General features: G+C 37.1%; 3 protein-coding genes and 1 long non-coding RNA gene across 42 annotated transcripts; 1 reads left to right on the top strand and 3 right to left on the bottom strand.

Moving 5' to 3' along the window:
* Window positions 1-20: 20 nt before the first annotated feature.
* LOC135165008 (sialin-like) lies at window positions 21-3,616 on the bottom strand. 3 transcript variants are annotated; one of them, XM_064125902.1, is made up of 9 exons: window positions 3,473-3,616; window positions 3,171-3,294; window positions 2,804-2,861; window positions 2,335-2,567; window positions 2,027-2,263; window positions 1,776-1,966; window positions 1,168-1,432; window positions 622-996; window positions 21-511 (listed from the first exon to the last, which is right to left on the bottom strand). In XM_064125902.1, exons 2-9 carry the CDS (start codon window positions 3,183-3,185, stop codon window positions 293-295), a joined length of 1,593 nt encoding a protein of 530 aa, XP_063981972.1. In that variant the 5' UTR covers window positions 3,186-3,294; window positions 3,473-3,616; the 3' UTR covers window positions 21-292. The 3 variants fall into 3 exon arrangements, with proteins under 3 accessions (XP_063981972.1, XP_063981975.1, XP_063981973.1); XM_064125905.1 differs by lacking the exon at window positions 3,171-3,294 and adding an exon at window positions 2,962-3,025 and having other exon boundaries at window positions 3,473-3,488; XM_064125903.1 differs by lacking the exon at window positions 3,473-3,616 and adding an exon at window positions 2,962-3,025.
* A 187-nt stretch (window positions 3,617-3,803) lies between these two features.
* On the top strand, window positions 3,804-20,410 carry LOC135165029 (uncharacterized). Its single transcript, XR_010299415.1, has 4 exons — window positions 3,804-3,885; window positions 3,956-4,086; window positions 7,104-20,036; window positions 20,276-20,410. It is a non-coding gene; the product is annotated as an uncharacterized LOC135165029 (long non-coding RNA).
* On the bottom strand, window positions 4,080-10,529 carry LOC135165006 (uncharacterized). Of its 4 annotated transcripts, XM_064125897.1 has the most exons (11): window positions 10,388-10,529; window positions 9,571-9,729; window positions 9,307-9,501; window positions 8,888-9,007; window positions 8,606-8,662; window positions 7,852-7,963; window positions 7,656-7,779; window positions 7,414-7,549; window positions 7,227-7,286; window positions 6,404-6,529; window positions 4,080-6,341 (listed from the first exon to the last, which is right to left on the bottom strand). In XM_064125897.1, exons 1-11 carry the CDS (start codon window positions 10,407-10,409, stop codon window positions 5,602-5,604), a joined length of 1,851 nt encoding a protein of 616 aa, XP_063981967.1. In that variant the 5' UTR covers window positions 10,410-10,529; the 3' UTR covers window positions 4,080-5,601. The 4 variants fall into 4 exon arrangements, with proteins under 4 accessions (XP_063981967.1, XP_063981969.1, XP_063981968.1 ...); XM_064125899.1 differs by lacking the exon at window positions 7,227-7,286; XM_064125898.1 differs by lacking the exon at window positions 8,606-8,662.
* On the bottom strand, window positions 11,601-21,948 carry LOC135165002 (cytoplasmic dynein 1 intermediate chain). 34 transcript variants are annotated; one of them, XM_064125854.1, is made up of 11 exons: window positions 21,790-21,948; window positions 21,141-21,267; window positions 20,964-21,060; window positions 20,767-20,872; window positions 20,306-20,439; window positions 18,965-19,102; window positions 17,257-17,277; window positions 15,686-15,733; window positions 13,769-13,945; window positions 13,535-13,691; window positions 11,601-13,323 (listed from the first exon to the last, which is right to left on the bottom strand). In XM_064125854.1, exons 2-11 carry the CDS (start codon window positions 21,240-21,242, stop codon window positions 12,129-12,131), a joined length of 2,175 nt encoding a protein of 724 aa, XP_063981924.1. In that variant the 5' UTR covers window positions 21,243-21,267; window positions 21,790-21,948; the 3' UTR covers window positions 11,601-12,128. The 34 variants fall into 34 exon arrangements, with proteins under 34 accessions (XP_063981924.1, XP_063981928.1, XP_063981929.1 ...); XM_064125858.1 differs by having other exon boundaries at window positions 13,769-13,921; XM_064125859.1 differs by having other exon boundaries at window positions 18,989-19,102.
* Between the last annotated feature and the right edge of the window lie 117 nt (window positions 21,949-22,065).

Below are 22,065 nucleotides of genomic sequence, written 5' to 3'. Positions count from 1 at the left end.
TTCGTTCTGCAAATCTTTTGTCAGTAATTAATTTCGGGCGAAAATTTTTATTTTTTATTTTTTTAATCCACATATATAATCCATCGGATTTTGACATTCTGTTCACCCCACACCGCAGTTAGACGCACTTGGTCTTATGAGATCTCATCACACTACTAATTTATTCATAAAAAATAATCTTGAGTTGAAATAAATTGACTGTAATTGCATTGTACAATGAAGTCGTTTTATTTTATTGATTTGTACCTATTAACTTCAACACGAGGGTGATTAAAATATTCGCCTAAAGGTATCAATGTTCTTTACCGTTTTGACCCATTGTGCTCTTCACCTCTTCACATAATTGGTCGTCTTTTTTTTTCTGAAGTCTTTCCTCCGAACGATCAGAGTCATGAATCGAAGAATTCCATGATTGCTCATTGGCTGTTCCCCAAATCATGAAGACAATGAAACCGCCCATCATATTTGCAGCTGCTATCAGGAAGACTAGTTTCCATTGTCCAATTGTTTGCTGAACACATTGAAAAGCGTTAAATGATGTAAAAGAATTTTCCTGATTTTTTTCACCACCTCCTACTGTCTGTCTTGCCATGAAAGTAGAGCTAGTTAAAGGAGCCTTACATTATTATTCGTCAATTCTGCAACAATCAGCGGTGATATGGCACCCACACCATTAACAGCCAAGCCACAAATTCCTAGCAAAATGCTGCTGAAGTTTGGACTCAGATCTACCAGAGTAGCCACTGTTCCCGCTGATATTCCACCTGTCACGATTGTCCCCATCAGCATGAAGACCACAGCAAGTGTTGACTGGCAACCGCTAAGACTCAGACCCACTGTGAATATCGCTTGAACGGCCGTACACATTGCAATCGCCAATTTTCGTACTCCAGTTCTCGTCATTTTTCCTGATTTCAGGAGCCAATCGCACAAGCCACCAAATAAATAGGAAAAAATCATGAGCAGAATGTGAGGAGCCCCTGTAATCAGGCCAGTCTGAAGACGAAATAAGAAATTAGCTGTCGTCAGACTTAATTAGTCTGCAATTAACTAGGTGGACCGGCTTCGCCCGGAACGAATCAGAGGACAGCGAACATCAACACTTATAAGAACTTACGCAATTAAGAAAACTTCCCTATCTCCGATCCTACAATTACTACAACTTACTGTATTGAGATCCCAGCCATGTATGAACCTGAAATAGGTCGGCCCTTGGGCGAGAAGAGTGTAGAATCCCCAGGTAGCACCCCAATGTGCAACAGCTGTAACCCACATTGGCCGGGAGGTGAGAATAGCTCTCCAGGGGATGGCCTGTTTCCTTGAAACCGTTAAAGAGGCAGGAGTATTCGTCAGGATGTACTCGAGCTCCTCCTGGGAGATTCTCGGATGCTGCTGTGGTGAATCGAACATGAAGAACAGCCAGAAGCAATACCTATTCATATTCATTTGATTATTTACAGATCATTTCAAGCAAAAGAAGGGGAAAACTTCTTCTGTATTGCATATGAGATATTTTATGTTCGAATTGAAAAATTGAAGAATGGAAGAAAAATATTTCGTATGTGGTTGGAAATTGTGGATCATAATAAGTCAACAAACTTAATAAATCGAAAAGTGACAGTTAAACGAGTTCAAAGTTTTCATTTAGAATCAAAATCGTTGCTCTGCTATAACTACGAGAATTGTATGTAAAGCGTAGACAATCAAGTTGAAAAATCTGAGTAAAAAATTGAAAACAGATGAGTCAATCCTCTCCTGAAGAGCTCTATCATTACCAGATTATGCAAATGCCAGAGACGAAGTAAAATGCCGCTTCCCAGTTGAAATAATTGATGACAAATGCACATAATGGATATGTAATTGCTGTTCCCACCGATCCACCCATGTAAGCACTGACAAATTTACTTCTTTCGTTTGGAGGAATCCATTTTGCTGTCATGACATTTGTGGATGGAGTGACGACACCCTGGAATCGCAATCATCGGTCGTCATTGTGAGATATTAGATTTGAAATATTTTTAATCACCATGATTACACCCTGGAGGACCCTGAGGGCCAGGAAGACGTTGAAATTCCACTTGATAACACTGGGAATCAGGAGACCTAGGAGAGCAGCGAGGAAATTGGCTCCACCAAACACCAGTTTTGTCCCGTACTTCTGGGCTAGAAGTCCACCTGGGACTTGAGTCGACCAGTACGACCAGTAAAAAGCTCCCAGGGCTAAGCCTTGCTGGTGCTCAGTCCAGTTGAATTTTCCAGCGTGCTGCAATGATTCGTGAAGGATTCAGTCGACTCAAGTGAACTCATCGTTTGCATTTATGCAATAAGTCGTACCTCATTGTCTGGAAGTGCACTTGAGTGATTTGATGATTCGTGAGACTGAAGTGTAAAATTAAAATTGTTTACTGCACCAGCATCGCATTCAGCTAGACTACTGGGTGTTTCTGTTCTCGGTATCACCATTGCCACGATCACAAGATTCAAACTGATTTTTACCATGTAGTTGACGATACCTCCAGTGAATACCAGGTACCACAGAATGTCACGACATGACAGCCATCGTTTACCTTTCAAATTATATGACAAATTACTAAATTCAAAAATCGTTTTTATTTTGCGGAACTCTCCCGCACAATTCCGTTAGGACATCACGTTTTTGAAAATAAAAGTTGATACTTTGGTTGAACACTCATTGTTGCAAAAATTCCAATTAAATAAATAGACAATTGAACCCGCGACCAGTTTTCGTAGAATAAAATTAGCAGCTTTTGCTAGTGATTAATTTGAAAAGTTAATATCATACTTTTAATGCATCTTGTGATCCTTCCGCACACGGTCTCCATGCTGGACCCCCTTCGAAGCTGGATAAATTCACAAAATTATTTAATTAATTGGCGCTGTTTCATGAAATGATAAGTTAAACCTTTCAATCAGTCAACTTAAGGTCGAATCGATACTTACTCTAATGAGATTGAATATTTTCACTTTGCAAGCTTTTGCACTACCAGCTTCTCCCCATAAACGGCTTTAGCATTACAAATTGAGAATTTATTCGTTTGTCTCGTAATGAATTTCCTTTATTACACTTAACTTATTACCAATACTATCCCTCAAAAGCGGTGAACTAATAATAAGTAGAAACATGATAATATACTGTTATCGACAGTCACCTTGTTACTACTCATGTGCTAGACCATTATTCATCATCACATATTGTCCCAGAGTTTGGCAATTCATTAAGTCGACTGCTACAATTTTAACAATTGTTGTTGCACTTGACGCAGATGGAAAAGTCTGAAATACATCTCAACATACTTTTATTGCGACGCTCAAATGGCCGTTGGATTGGTGAAAGGGAAATTTAATTTTGAGATAAGATAAAAATTTAATAATAAAGGGAGATTTTTAGATGAATGCGAAACTACTGATGGCGAATGAAGACACGCGTTAAAATAAATAAGTAAATTGATACCTTCGCGATTAACTTCTGGAAGAATAGCAACTGTACTTCTTAATCGCTTTGTTTCAATATGAAAATTATAGTGGGCAGATGTTTTGCACTGCGATGAAACGACTTCTGAGTATAATTCGAAATGCAGAATTAATATACAACAAATTAAGTGACGTCAGGTAATATAATCATATCGATTTGTCACCATCTCATCTCGGTGCATTTGCAGTACACGAGTACAACTCTCAACCCGGATTTCCCTCTAGCTAACTTACAATCTACCCCAAGGCTATGAATTTGCGTTGCGATGAAGAAAAGTCTTTTCCATCAACGAGACTCGAACTCTCGCTCATAGAGTCAGCATGCTGACGACTTACCAAAGACATTCATTCTTGAATGATCATAATTTCAATTGAATAAATAGCGAAGATGAGGTAAAACGCTGATTTCGATGAACCAATTGAATTTCTTTAATTTACAAACAATGAATATTGTTTATAACAGAATAATAATACGGTATAACAAGACTATTTCAAAGCCAATGCCACCGCGGCATAGGTCACCCAGTGCTACGGAATAAATCGACAGGAAAGAGAAAAGGAAAAGTGAATTAAACAAACTCCTGATTTCTCATGGTACGGATTTTTTTATTTTTCTTCTATTCGTGTTTAGAATTCAGTGACAATTAACGATAGTTACATAACGCAGTGAAAAATTACGAAATGATGAATAATGAAATTGTTTCTATTGATGAATTGGTCCGTTGGAAGACATTTTTATGATTAATAGATAAAAGCGAGACGGAATAAGTCTGTGGGAGAGGCTGGCTCCATACACTGCACCATTTGATGAAACCTAAAGTAACTTATTATATAAACTAAATTATTCATTGTACGAGGCAACACAGTTTTACTGTGACTAGCGTCAACATGCGGTTAAGAATTGTAGTCAGAGAATTAGGTCTACTTTTTATCGGATAAATTGAAACTATCCGTAGTAAATCTAACTAAATGGAAACTCATCTCTGATATCACTCTAGTATTTTTTTTAATACTCACTAACAGTACGACTTTTGACCTCTTCTCTATTTTTGATCCTCAATTTTAGATTTTCGTCTAGTGTTAAATGGACTAAATATTACGCACTGCGGCTGAGAATAAATAAATAAATATCGTCACGACTAAATTCTGCCACAAATGGATAATGTATTGTTTAATTTAATATTCTCTTTTTGAATCCAAGTCCACTTGGATAAAATGGTGTTTCAAACGCCATAATTATCTCTCATTAAAACTACCCTGTGATTTAGTTTATTTTCATCAATGCTTCATTTTTATTTTTTTTAAACTGTTTGAAATATTTAACGATTATCATGAATTATGGCAGTACTTTTCGTATATTTGAACACGCTGGCACATAAATGTTTATATTATTTTTTTTATCCTACTGTAAAGCTTATTTCGTTATTTATAATATATTTCTAATTTCTCCCTTTGGTTGAGGGTATCTCTATCATTTTTAACCGTAGAACATATAAATTAGGTTATTTCAAGACTGAAACTGATTCACCAGGAACATTTTTTAATTTAATCCTATTGAAAATGACGTATGAGTTCACTTTGGTTCAATATTCAGTTCAGAAGATAAATAAATTTTTACGTTAATATCGGAAATATTTGTTCGAATATTTTGACGATTGTTTTACAACATTTTAGTGAGGATATTTTTTGATTTACGTTTGCAATATTACTCCGGATCCCTTATATGAGTTAATCCATGCCAAACGCATCAACAGGTCACAGATTGAACAAACTAAAAAATATTCCGATCGTCTATCGAGCTCCTTAATCATAGACGAAATCGCAACAAATTTTGAAGATGAGACTCAACCGTTGACTCATTTGACGTGGAATACCTCATATGGAAATTGAAATGACTAAACTCTGCACATGAAAACCCGTATTTAATGCAAATTAAATGACTAATATCTCGGGAGCTGCAAAAAAAATTCCAAACTAGTTGTCAAAATATTCCTGTACCTCAAACAAAAAGTGGTGTGATCCCTTAAATCTTCTCCGCACTATTTCACGAATACTTTGTGCCAATCACTAGCTACCTCGAAATACATTTGATTAAACATCACCTCACATCTAGACATTAGTAGGTGGATCCATAGCACAAATGATGGACTTGACGACACTTGCAGCAGCCAGGGCAGCGTATGGCTGCCACTCTTTCCCCCTGGCTCCATCCTTATAGTCAGCGATACCCCTGACAACAGCAAAGCTGTCCCTGCAGTTGCCAAGAATGCTCTCCACGACTGCATCCATCTCAGCATCAAAAGCTAGACAGCCAAACCGCGAGGCGAAAATCTGTCTGAGTTGATCGTCGCGAGAGACTATTCGCCCCGAGGCCACAGGTGCCAGATGAATTTTGGGACAATTGGTCCTCTTGGCTCTGTCCTGAGGTGCTGCAGGGTGCTCTACCTCAATGATATCCCTCTCACCAATGGCCATGTACAGTTTATCGGATTCGTCAGGGGGCCTCTGGAAGTCGTGCTGAGATTGGAGATTTCCGAGATTCTCCAGGCCCTCTTTGAGATAATTCCTCCAGGGAGGACTGGATTCCTCATCTGCCTGGCTCTTCAGGGTCTGGGATATCTCCTGAATCCCCAGATTCGATGGACAATATTCCTTTGTGTCGAAGTGATAACTCCCATCCTCATTTGATTTGGCCCCTTCGCAGTAAATATATACGTATTTGTTGTTCAGTGGAGTTGGGTGGGAGACAACTACATCACCAAGTCTCACGTGCTTATTGTAGTCAGTATAATGGGGCACTCCCCCTCCCACTCCAACCAGAAATACATAGTCGACTTTTTGAAACGTGCCTGAGGGAAAAGTTTACTGTTAGCAGACAGATTTTCTAGGGTTTTTTTGTGAAAAAGTTTACCTAGCAGACGAGTTGTTGTGTTCCCAGCTGCTGTCATTGCTTCTCTCGTGTGTCCAACTGTCGGGAGCTTTGTGCAGACTATTCTATGGGCACCGATGTTGCCGAGAGTGTACACATTCGATTCACCTGGAATTTGTTTTTTATTTTTATCTGGGCAGGTGAGGAGAGGGGCGACGTATCACAGGTGCTTTGTGCTGATGCATTTGATGTACTTGGACAATGTTGTTCGGATTAAGAGGGAATTTTAGAGTGTTTTGTAATTGAGGTATTTCATGACAATTCAGGCGACGGCTACTCATCAACATATTGGAAATTTTTCCTGATTAAATTTTTTTTTTGATTGTCGGGTGATGTTTAATAGGCAAAATAATCGATAACGTGATAACACACCAATAATATTATTGAAGAGCTGCATAGTTGGGACAATTTTTATTAAAAATCAGACGAATGTCCAGCAGTCTAAGAGTCATTGACTTATTTGTCATGGAATACCTCATCTATTTGAGAAAGATCTTCACTAGAAGGCGCGTCATTCCCTCATAAATCTTGATCGCAAAGTGCTTAGATTGTGTTATAGACACGTACTTTATTAAAACAAATGAGATGGAAATTCTGATTAAATAAATTCTTGATCCATTTTTAAAACCCAGTTGTTTGCGCATGTCTCCCCAAAAATAATCTTGCAAATGATTTGTTTCAGAAAAAAAACAGTGATCCCCTTGATGATGACGAGGATGATGAGCCCAACAAGCATCCCCAAAGCATTGAAATGATTTTCAATAACGATCATAACACGGATATTTCGTAGTACAAACTACTTTACCAAATCGGCAAATGACTTTCGGAATACCCCCATCGACGGAGTCTGGTGAGCTTGAAGTACCTAGAGTTATCATGCACCATAAAATAACTTGGGACAGGGGAATAGTATTACGTGAACCAGTAAATTGGGATATTAATAGGCTAAATCATTCCAGCTAATTAGATTAATGAATAGAGAGGGCACTCACCAACAGTTGTGTAGCGCACAAAGGTCTCTTTATTTTCAATCATCGAGTCCACAGCCAGTTTTTCGCAGTATTGAGCTGTGATTATAGCTATTGTTGGCTGTTTGGCACTTGCCATCGTTGGCATTTGTTTTACGACCTAAAAATCGTGAAACGTAAAAGTACCTCACAAATAGTTAAGGGATATCAGCCAATTGTTGTTTATGTTTTTGAAAAATCGTCCATCTAATCAATTTGTTTATTACCTTGATTTGAGTGTCTTGATGAGCGACTCTCGTAAAAGCGCCAAGACCCATAGCCTTCACCACTCCCTTCTTCTCAAGGGCCAGCATTATGCCATTCACCGCATCAGGCTCCCAATTGTACTCCCTAAATGCCATAACGCGTCGTTTAAAGATAACAACCTCAATTTCAATATGTTTTGGGGAATGATAAACTCACTTTGCCATGTCCTCCACATTAACTGGATTCGGGTAGGCGGATTCTATCAGCTCCAATACCTTCTCAGACGTCAATTCTACTGTCTGTCCAATGACTGTCTCATCAATGGACACTAAAAGAATCATCGCGAAGATGAAGATTAATTAATTGCTTGCTTAGGAAAAAAATTGACGAGCTTCTGTTAATTCATGGAACAACGTGAATAGTGATATTTTATAATTAGTGTCTGGAAAGGGATCTTATGGTAGTCATCCATGCCTAGTCTTGATAACAGGGGCAGTGTGTCAGTTATCGATTATTCAAATTCGTAAGAAACGCAAATTCCAAGCAACAATCCTTATTAAATCAATGTTGTTATGGTAACATATCTGCAACTGTTGAAATCCATAAAATATTGAGTGTCATTAAATTGTCAAAAAGTCCACTAAACACGAATACAGCCATGAGCCATGAAAAATATGGAACAACTAGTGAATAAGATTTGTTTCATTAAAAAAATCTACAGAAAAAATTTCTCAACTGTGCTTTTGTCTAGATTTTCGGTTACTTTGCGTGCAATCGTGTTCAACTCTTCCTTTAATTGACGTCAAATTAAAGGAAAATTATTTATGTCTATTTTTAAACAACATTTGGTTGATTTATTACAGGGCTTTTCAATATCTAACAGCCTGTGAGAACAAAAAATCAAAACTATTGAGAATTGATAAAAAAAGTTGCAGAGCAAATGTGAAGATTTCTTTTTCCTAAGTCGAACCTGATATCCGAACACTTTTCTTTCTTGGTAGAGTGTACAGACAGTTGCCACTTCGAGCTGTGAATAATGCAAGACAAACGATTTTATAACATTTTCAAAAATAAAAGAAATATACATTAATGATAACTATCCGGCAAATCACATTTGCCAATTGACAGTTACTTGCGACAACGACACTAATTTAATTGTCCTTTGACCCCTCCCCCCTGCCTTCAATTACTTGGACTTGAACCAATTTGAGATGAACGTTATAATGCGGGTGATAAATTGAGTGTCATTTACATGGTCTGGTTGGTAAAGTGATCGGTTCCTCCAGCTGTTTGAGCTCTACCTCCAGTTTCTTTATGTTTGGATACTTGTGCTGCATCAGTTTCATTATTTTCTTGATGAAGCCGACGTAATCTGTTGGATGAATTCAATTACATTATTTTTTAGGTTCCCCCGAGATCTATTTTCTTTCAACAACTTTGATAAATTTATTTGATGCTAATGCGATTCATTATTTCAACAGTATTTTTGTCGTCTTTTCAATGACGTAGTTAAATTCCAATAATTCGACGATTTCCCTGTGACTCTAATCAATTTTCCTCAATTTACAATTTTCTTCGCCATCAGGTAGTAAACTCCGGGAAATTGTCATTTGCGGATAAAAAATATAAATTCGCGGGAAAACTGGCAGATTCCTTCCAATCAAAACGTACCTCTGGGAAACTCCTGAGGACTCACTAGCTCCCTGAAAAATTCCTGTGCCACATGAGGCTGTTCGACCTCGGCTAATGAATTAACAAACCAGAACTGGAGTCTCCTGGACTCCTGGGTATGTTTCTTGGTCTGTGCACTGACCAGAAAGACTCGAAATTCGAGACCGAGTTGGGCAGGCCTCGACATCCCATTCGCTGCATGAAATCATCAATGAATTTCCCCATTAAAAAATTAATCCGAAATAAATCTTAAGAAATAACTACCTGCAGCTGCATGTTTATTGATGACAATGCCCTTGTGATCGCCTCCTGCCACATGGACGTCTCCCTGAGTCTTCTCAGGAAGACGATCCACCTTCTGTCTCTCGATAATCAACGTCGTTGAATTAGCAGTCTTGCATTTCGGTGTCATCACAATGTGTTCTACAAAATCAAATCTTCAAATCATGATGTTGAATTTTTCGTTAACTCGTTTTAACTACCGAGATAAAAACTATAAACCCCTGGGACCGAACTATGGTATGAAAAAAAATAAAAGTCGGGTTCTAGAAGCTGAACTCACTTATAATTAAAAATGAGCAATTATCCACAAATTTAAAGACTAATAAAAAAGTAGGGAACTTTCAATTCTTTGTGCAAACTTCCTTTAAATTATTTAGCAACAATTTGTTCCAATACCCGATTTTATAGTCAACATCAGAACTTTCACTTTCGCCAGTCTGGACTTTAACTTTTCAGGAACTTGACCATAATTTTACATTTAAATTTGACAGATAGAAATTGAAAATTCAATATTGAGAAAAGAGGTTCCTGCAAATGATCCTGGGACATATTCATGTCATGATCAAAGTCATCAATTGAGCCTTTATCCGATGATGCACACAAGAGTCCGATGATGACACCCATGTGTTCACTCACATCAACTGTTTGCCATTGAAAAATGATAATGACTCAGAAACGTGACGTTATTCAGTCCCGATAAAGGTGAGCAGATTACCTCGAGCACAAAATAAAAGCAAAAAATATTCACCATAATTTCCCGCTAGAACTCCCTGAATTATTCAGAACTAGGTCAACTCACCATCAGTCTTTGCGTCATCCATGTTTCCAGAATCCCTGGACCAGACACGGTAAATTTCGATAAATAAACTGTCAATCGTATAATTTAGTAAACGTGTGCTTCACACTCGTCACGAACAAACACTGACGGATTTATCAGGAACGGCCGGCGCGCTACGGCTTGACTGAACTCCCCTCCGTTTGTCAGCCCACGCTTCCACCATCCACTCCTCGAAAACCTTCTACTGGCACTTTCCTTTTTTTACTGTCTATTGGTTGCAACGTTGACCGCAGGGGGCGCATTACGTCGCAGAAGCCCCGCGCGCCCGTTCATATTACCCACCCCCGGGGGCAATGAACGTGCCGGTTTAATTGGGACATGATCCCCTGAATTCGCTACTGATGATTATCCGCACCTTCGCACGTTATTTTTACCGTTCCATTAGGGGCTTCCGAAATTAAAAAAAATTTCAACCACCGTTTTGTCACAGAGATGACGTTCAACGCAACGAAACGGAAAATGCGGAGTTTCCCCTCTAAATGATAACATTAATCATAATGATAAATATTTGCAGAAGAACGCAGATAATCTCGGATCAATTTTCTTAAAAGAAAACCGCAGCGAAGCGGTACAACCGCTCCGGTCGATCCTAACTATTGGTCAGTTTTTCAAAAGTCTTCTTGTGGGTTTCAATTCATTCAATTACAATCGTCAAAACAACATCAAAAACGTGAAATCACCTTTGGATTTACAACTGCTTTTATTACTCATTAAATGTTTTTTCTTTCATTCCAGAGGTAATGATTTCCCTTCATTTTCGTTGATATGCACGATTAACTTGAATTGTTATGGCCAAAATAACAATCGATCCGTGAATCACGAGTCAGAACGGGGAAATAAAACAGTTGAATAGCCCAGCGATTTATTTAAATGTGACGGGTCTGGTGGTTTTTTTTCCAAAGTTGATGACGTCATGTGGGTTATTTATGTTGTTGAATGTGATATCACTGGAATTTTCACTCCTCGGAAATTGACTCATAATGGAATATCATTTCTCTTTTATTGTAATTAATGTTTTAATTTGGATGAATTTCTATTAGATGGGAGGGCGGGGGAGAGAGGAAGGGGAATGTAGTCTTTTTTGGGAGTCGTTCCTTAGTCATGGGATTTACGGGTCTATAGTCATCGTGGACTTTCTAGTTCCAGTTATGAGAAAATAGAAACACGAGAAAAATACTGCATAAAGGACTTTATTATTTTGAGGCTTTTACTTTTTTTTAGGGAATTTTCTGATTAATAAATAAACATGAACTTGCAAATAGGACTGAGGACGAGTAATATATTATATCAGGGACTTTCTCTCAAATATTTGGGTTGAACAGTTTCGATATTTTTTAAAATTTCAAGTCCAGAGACAAAACTATTTTACAATTATTTATAGTTGCGATTATTTTATGAATCCTCGATTATGCAGCGCTAGCGAGTAAAAAAGACAATTTTAATTCAATATAATCTCAATTATTTACACAATAAGCATGAAAAATTATTAATATTCATTTTCTATTCTTCGAACGAATAATCAACAAACGATTGAGAACATATGCAAAAACCGGCTGGACAAAATTTTTAAAAACCTCAAGACGGACAAAAATCTTGAAAGAAAGATGAAACTAATACTCTGCCGGCACAAATAATCACTTTGACATGTTGCATACCAGGACAACTAATAAAAATTCGCTTGAAATGGCAATCTCCCCTTGATTTATCTGATCGGCACTGAAGAGATAGACGACATTGAAGTGAGACTCGATGGTCCAGAGCTCAAATTGAGTTTATCAAGTTCCTCATCTGCTTTATTATTCTTCAAATCCTGCTGTGTATACAGGAACTTGTTCCACTCGTCCCCGCGTGGATGAGCAAGATTTTCAGCGACATCGTAAACCCAAATTTTTCCGGAATCATCACCAACAGTGACATGCAATCCACTGGGTGTCCATGACACTCGATTCAATGCTGGTGCTCCATCGACGACGACACTGGCTGTTGGCACCTCGGTATCCTGATTTAAATTCCACAGATCCAGATGTCCTGAATCATCAACAGCTGCAAATAGTGCGGGATGAGTGGGTGACCAGGCGACATCGTAAACATAATCTCCATTGTGCTCGAAGGAATGCAACGCTTTGTTCTCCTTGAGACTCCATAGCTTTATAGTCCAGTCGATGGAGGATGTGAGGAACAAATGGGAGAAGTCAATGCCCCCTTGGACAGCATGCGCACTGACCGATGTCACTGGGCCCTGATGACCCTCGTATGTCTCAGTGACACCAGCACGAATGCCATGACGACAGGCTGAGTAAACAGTACCGTCTTCACTACCAACGACGAAATTATTAACATCTCCATGAGGAAATGCCAGACACGTGACAGCTATTGGCTTTGACTGCTTCGCTTGGAGATCAAGGGTCTCCTGGGGTTGGGAGAGCATGTCTAGACTCCAGGAGCACATTTTGCCATCTGTGGAGATGCTTATAAGATTGTGGGCATTCTGGGTCCCCACAACGTTCAGACAATAGACTGGATGTGTATGGGCACTAGCTGACAGGGGAGTTCGTTGAATTGGGGTGCGTTTTTGAACGCGATTATCCCACAGGACTATTTGACCGGCGTAGGTACCACCGAGAATTAAATTCGGATGGAAACGTGCGAATGTTGTTGACATCACTGGTGACTGACAGTGAAAGATGAATTCAGGAGTGGTTTTCTTGAATTTTGTATTCCATATTAGACAGATGCCGTCTGGATCGTTGGGGGCATCATCGTTGTGGTGGTAGGAGGCTGCTAGGAGCTCCGGAAACTGGGGGGACCAGTCCAGGGAAGTCACACAGCGATTGCGAGACCAACGCTCGTCGTAGAATGAGCGGTTCAGCCAGAGGCGCTGGTGACTCTTCTCGTCCCTTTGAAGTGATGAAGAATTTGGGGGTGAGTTTATCGTTTATTGTTATATAGATAAATTCTATAGATAAATTATCAACTTATTCAATATTTATAGACTATAAAAAATTGAAAATTTATGCGTTTCATCATAAGTTCAGAGCGATCAGAACTGGAGTTACAGAAAAAAAAGTAAAAAGCAAAATCTTCAGTTCATATGAAGTATTCACTTACATTCCTTCATCCCCATCCAGCGTTCCAGTGTAATCAGCATAGATATTAACAGATTCAGCTAATGCCCTCTCAACAATTCTACTAGTTCTATCCAAAAATTTCTGAAAGTCCTCGGAGAGTATCAACATTTGTTTCTCTTCTTCGCTCAATTCTCGGACTGCAATTAGTCGACCAAACAGAATAAATTCCCATTAGTGAATAATTTCCAAGTGATCTATTTCAGTGGAGCATTACCTTCTTTGGGCGCCTCTTCCTTTGACTGCTGTTCGACCTGAGTGACAGCGGGCTGGACTTCTTTCACCTGTGGCAGGCCATGTGATAGAATACCCGGTGGTAGCTTGCTTTGGAAACCATCCATGTGAGGAAGACTGTTCTCCTCATCTTCGGCTTGGCCATCATCATATGTCAAAACTGTGGTGAATAAGCTAGTCCCGAATATCTATTCCCTAATTCTACTCAATATTCTTCACGTTTTCGAGATATACATGTTTTTTTTTTCATTGCCGATGCCAATAATCGAATCTATCCTCAAATTATTCAGAGTAATTTATCCTAATCGAATGGCTCTACTGCACTAGATCTAGAGCGCTCAATTTACATGCTGCTCTGAATAAAAATGGTAAAACAAAATGTAATGGCATGCATGCAATGGGCGTTAGTCACGCGATCAAAATATAATTCAACATTTTTCGTCGATGTCTCTCCACCCTCCTGACATGCTTCAACTCAATGTATCGATTACACATGGAGATAAATGTGAGGCTCAAACTAGCGGAACACTTGATTTAGCTAATCTACTGATGTAAAAATGGTTTTACGTCTTCAGAAAATTGACTGACGTCCAGTTAAAGAAAATATGAAATACGAATGTTACGATAATTCTGGGGTATTTCGGCCGAGGAACAATCGTATCGGACATTTCAGCTCATCCTCTTGAGAATTGACGGTAATTTTTTTTTCTCTGTAACTAGGGACCTGCCAGAATGATCTCCGTTTTTCTTTCAATTTTATCGACAGTCCGCTTTTGAGATATGATTTATTGTCACGTGCACGGATAAACCGCTATTTCAACCTTGCTTCGCATGGTTAAATTGCAGCTTCCGGGCTCCGTGACAAAAAATTCAATTCGATGCAGAGCCGTGAAGGATTTTTCAAACTCATGTTCGCCGGAAAAATTCCTCGTAGCGTGAAGGCTCAAAAAATGTCAAACAAACGTAACATTTTATTGTATTGACCTAGAGCGGGTTATCTATAATCTATTTGCATTACTCTGCATGGGCATGATTTCGAGTTCCACTTCCGGTTTAATTCGGTTCTTAGATATGGGCCGAATAGGAGAAAAAAATTACCATCGATTCCTAAAAGAGGATAACTCAATTTTTTTTGCAACTCCTTTCGTACAAAAAATTCTCGAAAAAATGCGATTTTTTTCTGGATTTAAAAACAAGGACATTAATATTTGCAGGGGTAAATGAACAACATGATTATTTGATCATGTGTTATATCTTGATAATCATTGGCCAGTTGGATAGAGGCTTAAATTCTCGTGAATTCCCTGAACAATTTTTTTTCTTGTTGAGTATTCCGCCAGTTTCAGCTCCATTTCGAAAATAATATCGTAAAAAATATGAATAAATGAACGCAACTTCCTGAGTCTCATGCACAGTGAGGAAATGGAAAAGTAAAAAAGTCTAGTAGACAAAGTAATTCAATGAAAAAATAATACAGTCATGCGAGTCGAACAGGTGCACCCTGATAAATTCACAGGTAAGTCGAACGGGCCAGCGTACGAATATCATCATCATGACAAAGGTGTACGCATGGCAAAATTTTCAATAACGTCTCTGTGTGCAAAAATTAATTACGGGTTGCAAGAGCACTTAGAAGCCTTTTCATGATCCTCAACGAGCATATTTTCAGTGATTTTACGGAGCCTGACATAATTTACATGTAGAAAAAAAAATTCAATGCAATTGTGAACAACTACTTTGAACTGAAAGTTAAATCGTAAAAAAAGACACCGAAAATCGACTGCCGGGCTCGTGGTGAACGTGTGGATAAAGTGAAGCTTTGGAGGATGCTCGTGACAACAAAAAAATATACAGTAACATTGTAAATTTAGGGTTCACCTTCTGAGAGTTGATCACCTACCTGTGAATTCGTCCTCCCACTCTAAACCAGGATTTAGATTGTACTCGTCTTGAAGGAGGGAAAAGAAAATGTCAATCAATTTCGTATCCTTTTCACGTTTACGTTTCAATATTCTCGATGAATAATCATTGACATACTCAGGGTCAATAATAATTCAATTGAGTCTGAAGCGTTTCGTCAGTTATTCAGTGAGTTTTGTAGTTTAATAATCTAATCACATGCAATTATGCACTCTGCCCTGTTGCTGTTTTGTTGTTAATTTATTAAATCAGCCTCTATTTGTTTAATCATCATCAGTAGTAAGCATGTATGCTTGTTCGATAGAGTAAACAATTCACAATAGTCAGAATACCTCTTTTTGTGAATAAATTATTCAAGATATCTCATATAAGCGTTAAGGATATCCAATCAGTTTGGCTATTTGTTTGTTTCTCCAGTGAAATATTTTTCTAGATTTGTGGGCGAACATGAGAGCATTCTAAGTCCCATAAGACCCTAAAATTTAGTCAAATTTACTTTAAATTTCAATCTCAATATTAAATACTTGAAAAAAAAAATTTTTAATTAAGAAGATAGAAAAAATTGTCTTTCGAGGCGAATTGATGGAATAATTCAAACAATTCAATTGATGAAAGGCGCGAGAATCTTCTGTGGATAGTTTATAAATAATTAATTTGCGACTGAAACTTATTCTATAGCTACAAATTATTTGATTGGATAAGTAACGGATTGCTCCATATTCAGAACTTTACCAAAAATCAAATTCATGCCTAAAAAAATGAGTTATCCGAAAGTTAAATCTATTTCAATTATTTACAAACGAAAAAAACGTTAAATAAAATCGTAATACTGTGTAAAATGTAACTGTAACTTGGATATCCTTAAATATTAATTTCGGCACCGTCTACTGTATTAATTCATTATTGCACAATTGCTATTCTGGGTTTTGGATTAATTAAACACCTTCAAATCAGTTAATTGAATCTATAATTGAACTCACAATGAATGTGAATATCATTTAGAGAACTCTGGAAGGTGCGTTAAGTTGTGACAAGATTAACTCAATTATTTACTTATCCCCTGCTGCAATTTATTTGCATGCAGTATTCCATTGTCCTTTTCTTCATTAATATTCACTCAGTTTTGATAGATCGTGCGACCAAAGTTGACCCCAAAGATTTTGAAAATCGTGCACTGCCTTTATTTCAGTTGTAGAAAATTGACAAAACGAGCTGAAGATATTTTTTCATTTCAACTTCAATCATCGTCGATCATTTTTACGTGTTAAAATATTCGATAACTGATTCGATGGGAAAAAATACTCATTTCGTTTTGACATTTCCATATCAATTCCGTTGGAAGATAAGGGCCAGAGAAAGAGAGAGAACAGTAGGCGATAGAAATTATTCCACCGGGTGGAGAGTGAGATTTTATCTCGAATTTTCAATGATATCATTGTCCTATTGCTCATTATTGTTCATGAATTTTGTTGTTGACACCGATTGACGATCTCTTGTACTAATATATGATGAGTTTAAACTCAATACAAACCAAGGGAAATCATAACTTACCGTAATAGTCGAATGCATGAGCTGAGGGGAGGGGAAAAGAGGAAAAAATAGTCACTTAGTTGTTTTTTTCATCTTCAGAGTAGATAAGTGGAAAATATCTCAGCTAATTTCAAGATACCTCCCTACACTCAGAGCATGACTTTTGCGGCATTTGTTTAAGCACGTGATTAAAAAATTATATTAATATTATTGATTAATACTGTGTTGCTCTGTCTCTTCTTTTCATATGTATTGTTTTTCAAGTGAAAAAAAAAATTACTAGGTGTTCATCACATACACTGAATGTAGTTAGGTGTGATTCTTAATTAATCGTGTAGTCTTTTTTTACTGCGCGTTAGAGGAAACATACATATTCATAGCTATAGTATTCTACGCATAAATAAAATGCAGTGCGTCGTGCATTGTTCAACTTTTATGAGCCCTCGGGATGTTAACGAGTAACAGACGGCCACGAAAAAAATTTCCAAGTTATTACTATTTTTATAACTTATATTTTCATCATTTTTATTTCGTATATCCAAAGCGAATTGATCCTCATCTTCAACTCGGGGAAATTAATGTGTTTCGAGGAATAAAAATACTGGCAAGTTTCGATAGATTTATTAAAAAATTTGAAAAATTACCGGCGTTCTGTTACCCCTTAATAAAAACTAGTAAAGTACAAAAAAAACTTTGCGAGATGAATTTTCACCCAAGAGGAAATGGAAAAATATGAACAATGAAGAATGGCTGAAAAAAATTGTTCATTCTTGTGGAATCGGATGGAACGATTTGAAGAATGTGTGCAAATGTCATTTGGTGAAAAATGTTTCTGAAAGCCAAAGACATGGATAACATTTGCGGCGGTAATCACCGGCTATTGTTAAACAATTTTTCAAATAACTCGTTTCTATGCGATAATTTCCAATTCGTTCCATTCAATTTCTGGAGAATAATCAAATTTTTTCAGCTATCTTCTAGATTTTTTCATCTCCCTTTAGCTGACAATTGATGGAGCTAAGTTTTCACGGCATCTCTGTAGTTTTTATAACCCCTGATACCGCTTTAATCTTAAATTAATCAATTTTATCCTCACACGAGGCTCGACTCTCGTCAATATCGAAATATCAATAATTTCAGATGAATAATTTATACCATGCCTTGTCACACTTATGCCCCACCCCCCTAAAGTCTCGCTACAATATTTCACTATCATTTGTTACTGGTTTATCATATCAGCGTGTGATAAACGTTTCTCCAAGTTATTTGTATTAAATTAGTTATCATAAGCGACGATTGATAGTTGTTAGTGAGGATAATTTGTTAATCAGAAAATTCCCACTGTTAGTATCACTCCCCTTAAAATCTCTAGTTATTTTATTCTATGCTCAGCTCGACTAAAATAAGCTCCAGATGTGTAAGCTCCAAGAGTTGTTCTCGTCTCTCATATGTATTTGTCAAAAACAATTTCTTGAAAAGTGTGGAGTAAAGTGTAAGCCTTTGTAATTATCCAACTAATTCTGGAATATTATTAAATATAAATTTATTGAAACTGTGTGGAGCTATTGGATAATCATCCAGAATAAGTGGATAAATAATAAAAAGCACATAAGCAGTAACATATTTGCTTCAATAATTCTCCACATCCCTCAAAAACTCTTTTTCATATCTACCGATAAACAGTTAACGAGAGGATATTTAAGAACAAAAAAAATTAGACAAAACATACATAGGTAGTTTGGTGCAGACCCACCTTTCCTGGGACGCCACCAGTCAGTCTCAAAGTAGCCTGCGGAGCAAGAGTGAGTTGGTGACGTTGTCGTACAGTAGGAGTAGATCGTGTTTGCGGAAGAGGAGGCGGATAGTCCTTTATTTATTATTTTTTATTTGTGTTTTCCGTTATTACCACACCAGGGCCATTGTTAGAAAATAACCGCAATATCAGTCGGATTGCTTCATTGATTAGATTAAAAATTAAGAGGGTTAATAGGGTTCAGGAATTATCACTAAGGTATTTTTATCAATATCGAAGTGGGCCATTTTTGTTCATGATCTACGATCCTCTTGAAATATTTTCAAGTCCATGGTTGACTTAGTAAAATGCGTAAAAAATATCACGTCCATCTTTTAATGCAAAGAATAATATTTATAACAGATTCCAGCTATAGGAAAAAATTCCAAGAATGCAGTCAATTAAATCATTTACATTTTTTTAAGAAACCCACAGGGATTAGTTTTTGAGTGCGATTGTCTTTGGATATACCTTCAGCAGTGGAATGTGGAAAATTAGATTTTGTGAAGGATTAACCGACTAAAATTGCGGTTGGGGGATTTTCCTGTACCAAATACCAAGTGTTTCTCCTCAAACTAGAGTGTAATTTGTGTGGTGAAGTTGAACAAGGAGATGATTATACTTCGAACATGAATTGCTATTTTTGTAAAAGTGATTAACATATGTATACGAATAGTTTCATCTTCTTATTCTAGATAAATACAAGCCACAGGCCCCACTAAATGAAATCACCAGAAATGAATGATCAAATGAAGAAAATATAATGAAAAACAAATTTGATGATCATGCAATGATTATTAACGAAAACAAATGGTAAAGAAACTTCTGCATGAGGTATTGTGACTCCATGAATGGCGAACGATTCGACTGGACGAATGGAACCACGAGTCAATGGAACTAAATAAAATGATAGTAAATCAGAGTGCATAGAAGTCCATTCGGTGCACAAATAAAAACCCACGATTTATCGTAATCGAAGAGCTAGTTATAATTATTCACGTGTGAATATGTAAGTTTCCTCGCCATAAATTGATGAATAAATAACATAAAATGTTCAAACGAAAGAGGAAATAATTAAATAAAATTAAATCAAAGGATTAATTTTTTACATTAACCCAAATATTTTTTTTAAAGAAAGAGTTAGCGCATGACTAACATTATGTAATTGTTATTTCACTCTGTTAACATTCATCGATGATTTATCGTTATCACGGTTGAGTGATTTTATTTGTTTATGTATATTTTTAGATGGTGGGTTTTTATGAAAATATGACTCACCGTCGTGCGACGTTTGGGCTGTTTGCGCTGTTTGGGTCTGCTTACTGTACACCACTGGCTCTTTTGGCGGAATATTTGTGTGGGCCACTGAGACGACTGTTAATTCACGATTTGCTTTTTTCTTTGCCGAATTACTGGAGGAAAAACATTGGGAATTATTTATTATTTGTCATCATTGGTCTATTCGTAACCTCATCATACATAACGCATATTTTCATATGCATTTTGTATTAATTTGTCTTGGATCAGATACTTTCCTAACTATGTTAGGCTCATCATTTTGCAACAAATGACTATTTGCACCTTATTGAATTACGACATAAAGCAATGAGACAATGCAATGGTACATTATTGTCAATGAGATTGATTGAATCATTAGTCATGAACATGCATACATGTGTTATTTATAAATTTAAATAAATATTGTAGGATTGTTTACGAATTGTAAAGGATGTGCTTACCTTTGTGCTGAAGTTATACTCGATGGTTGCATACTTGCATCAGGAGTGGCATTATTGCTAACGTCCGATGCGAGAGAATTCATACTCGAGAGACTAGATAAAACATCTAGATCCGAATGAAGAAGATATAAATATGAATATGATTCTCAGTTCGATAGAATTAAATTGATTGAATGAATATTGTATTATTCCCATACCGGAGACAGGAGCCACTCCAAGGGAAGAGAGCATAGCATCCAGTTCCTTGCGATGGTCTTTGTCAGTTCCAGCTGCTCGCACTGTCGCCTCTTCCACCTGAAGCCCATTGAAACCATCATATTGACAAGTTGTTACTGAAAAATATGAAGTGATTTATTGATGACGTGAACACTTGCATCTTTCTGCTCTTTCTCCCTTCTACGTCGTTCCTTCTCTTCTCTGATGGCCTGCAATTTCGCCTTCTTCCTCTCCAACTCAGCCTTTCGATCGGACATCATGACTTCGAATTTTTATGCACAAAAACTGAAATATTAATTTAGAACAGCTATTGAGAAAAATGATGATAAAGAATGAAATGGATCTACCAAATCCAGAAATTTGCTTTAGGAATCAGATGTTGAACAAAATGTATATTATAACAATCAAATGAGACGATGAGCTTTATTTATGAATGACAAAAAACGTGTTCAATTAATTCAAGAAGACGAAGAATATATTTTTTGTAATGTCCACCGGTGACATTTCCATTACACAAGCTATACCATATCATGGACTTATTGATCCAGCTCGAACCCATATGACTATAGCTACCCCAGTGCACCTTCACGACACATAAACGAACTAATTAGCAAACCTGGTAATATAGAATGTCTCTCATTAAAAAATTGTCATGAATCAACTCGTAATTATGCGAAATTCATTAACTCTAGAGTGACTAAATCTAACGGGTAATATGCCATATATGACTGCAGAACCATTCTCCGTTAGGTGTTTGTGTTTCATTCGATGGAAATTTCACTCGGGGATGGGTGAACAGGAAATTACCTTTTATAAATGAATTGAACCCTTGTAAACATGAAGGACGACCACTTTCATAAAAATATCACTGTGGACAAACACAACGAGAACGAGAGACGTCAAATCTCATACGATACGCCCGACAGACGATTCCATTTTTCACGAATGGCGCATTCAACACTACGTGACTTAAATCAACGATTATTTCCTTCTTCTATTCATCACTATTTAAACGAATACCATAAATTAATTTCTAAAAAATGATAATTCATTTTTGAGGCAATGAAAATGAGTAGAAAATTA

The sequence above is a fragment of the Diachasmimorpha longicaudata genome, chromosome 8 (genome assembly GCF_034640455.1).
Source record: "Diachasmimorpha longicaudata isolate KC_UGA_2023 chromosome 8, iyDiaLong2, whole genome shotgun sequence".
NCBI lineage: Eukaryota > Metazoa > Arthropoda > Insecta > Hymenoptera > Braconidae > Diachasmimorpha > Diachasmimorpha longicaudata.
This window is presented reverse-complemented; position numbering and strand designations above follow the sequence as displayed.

Coding starts and splice junctions, on each gene's coding strand:
- LOC135165008 (XM_064125902.1), bottom strand. Junction 2,568..2,803: donor GATCACAAGATGCATTAAAA/GTATGATATTAA, acceptor ATAATTTGAAAG/GTAAACGATGGCTGTCATGT. Junction 512..621: donor CAGAATTGACGAATAATAAT/GTAAGGCTCCTT, acceptor CAATGTGTTCAG/CAAACAATTGGACAATGGAA.
- LOC135165002 (XM_064125854.1), bottom strand. CDS start 21,242: ATGATGTCCGATCGAAAGGCTGAGTTGGAGAGGAAGAAGGCGAAATTG. Junction 19,103..20,305: donor AGCCCAAACGTCGCACGACG/GTGAGTCATATT, acceptor TAATAAATAAAG/GACTATCCGCCTCCTCTTCC. Junction 13,946..15,685: donor GTGGGAGGACGAATTCACAG/GTAGGTGATCAA, acceptor TATTCACCACAG/TTTTGACATATGATGATGGC.
- LOC135165006 (XM_064125897.1), bottom strand. CDS start 10,409: ATGGATGACGCAAAGACTGATG. Junction 7,780..7,851: donor AATGTGGAGGACATGGCAAA/GTGAGTTTATCA, acceptor TATGGCATTTAG/GGAGTACAATTGGGAGCCTG. Junction 7,287..7,413: donor TGTGCGCTACACAACTGTTG/GTGAGTGCCCTC, acceptor TGATAACTCTAG/GTACTTCAAGCTCACCAGAC.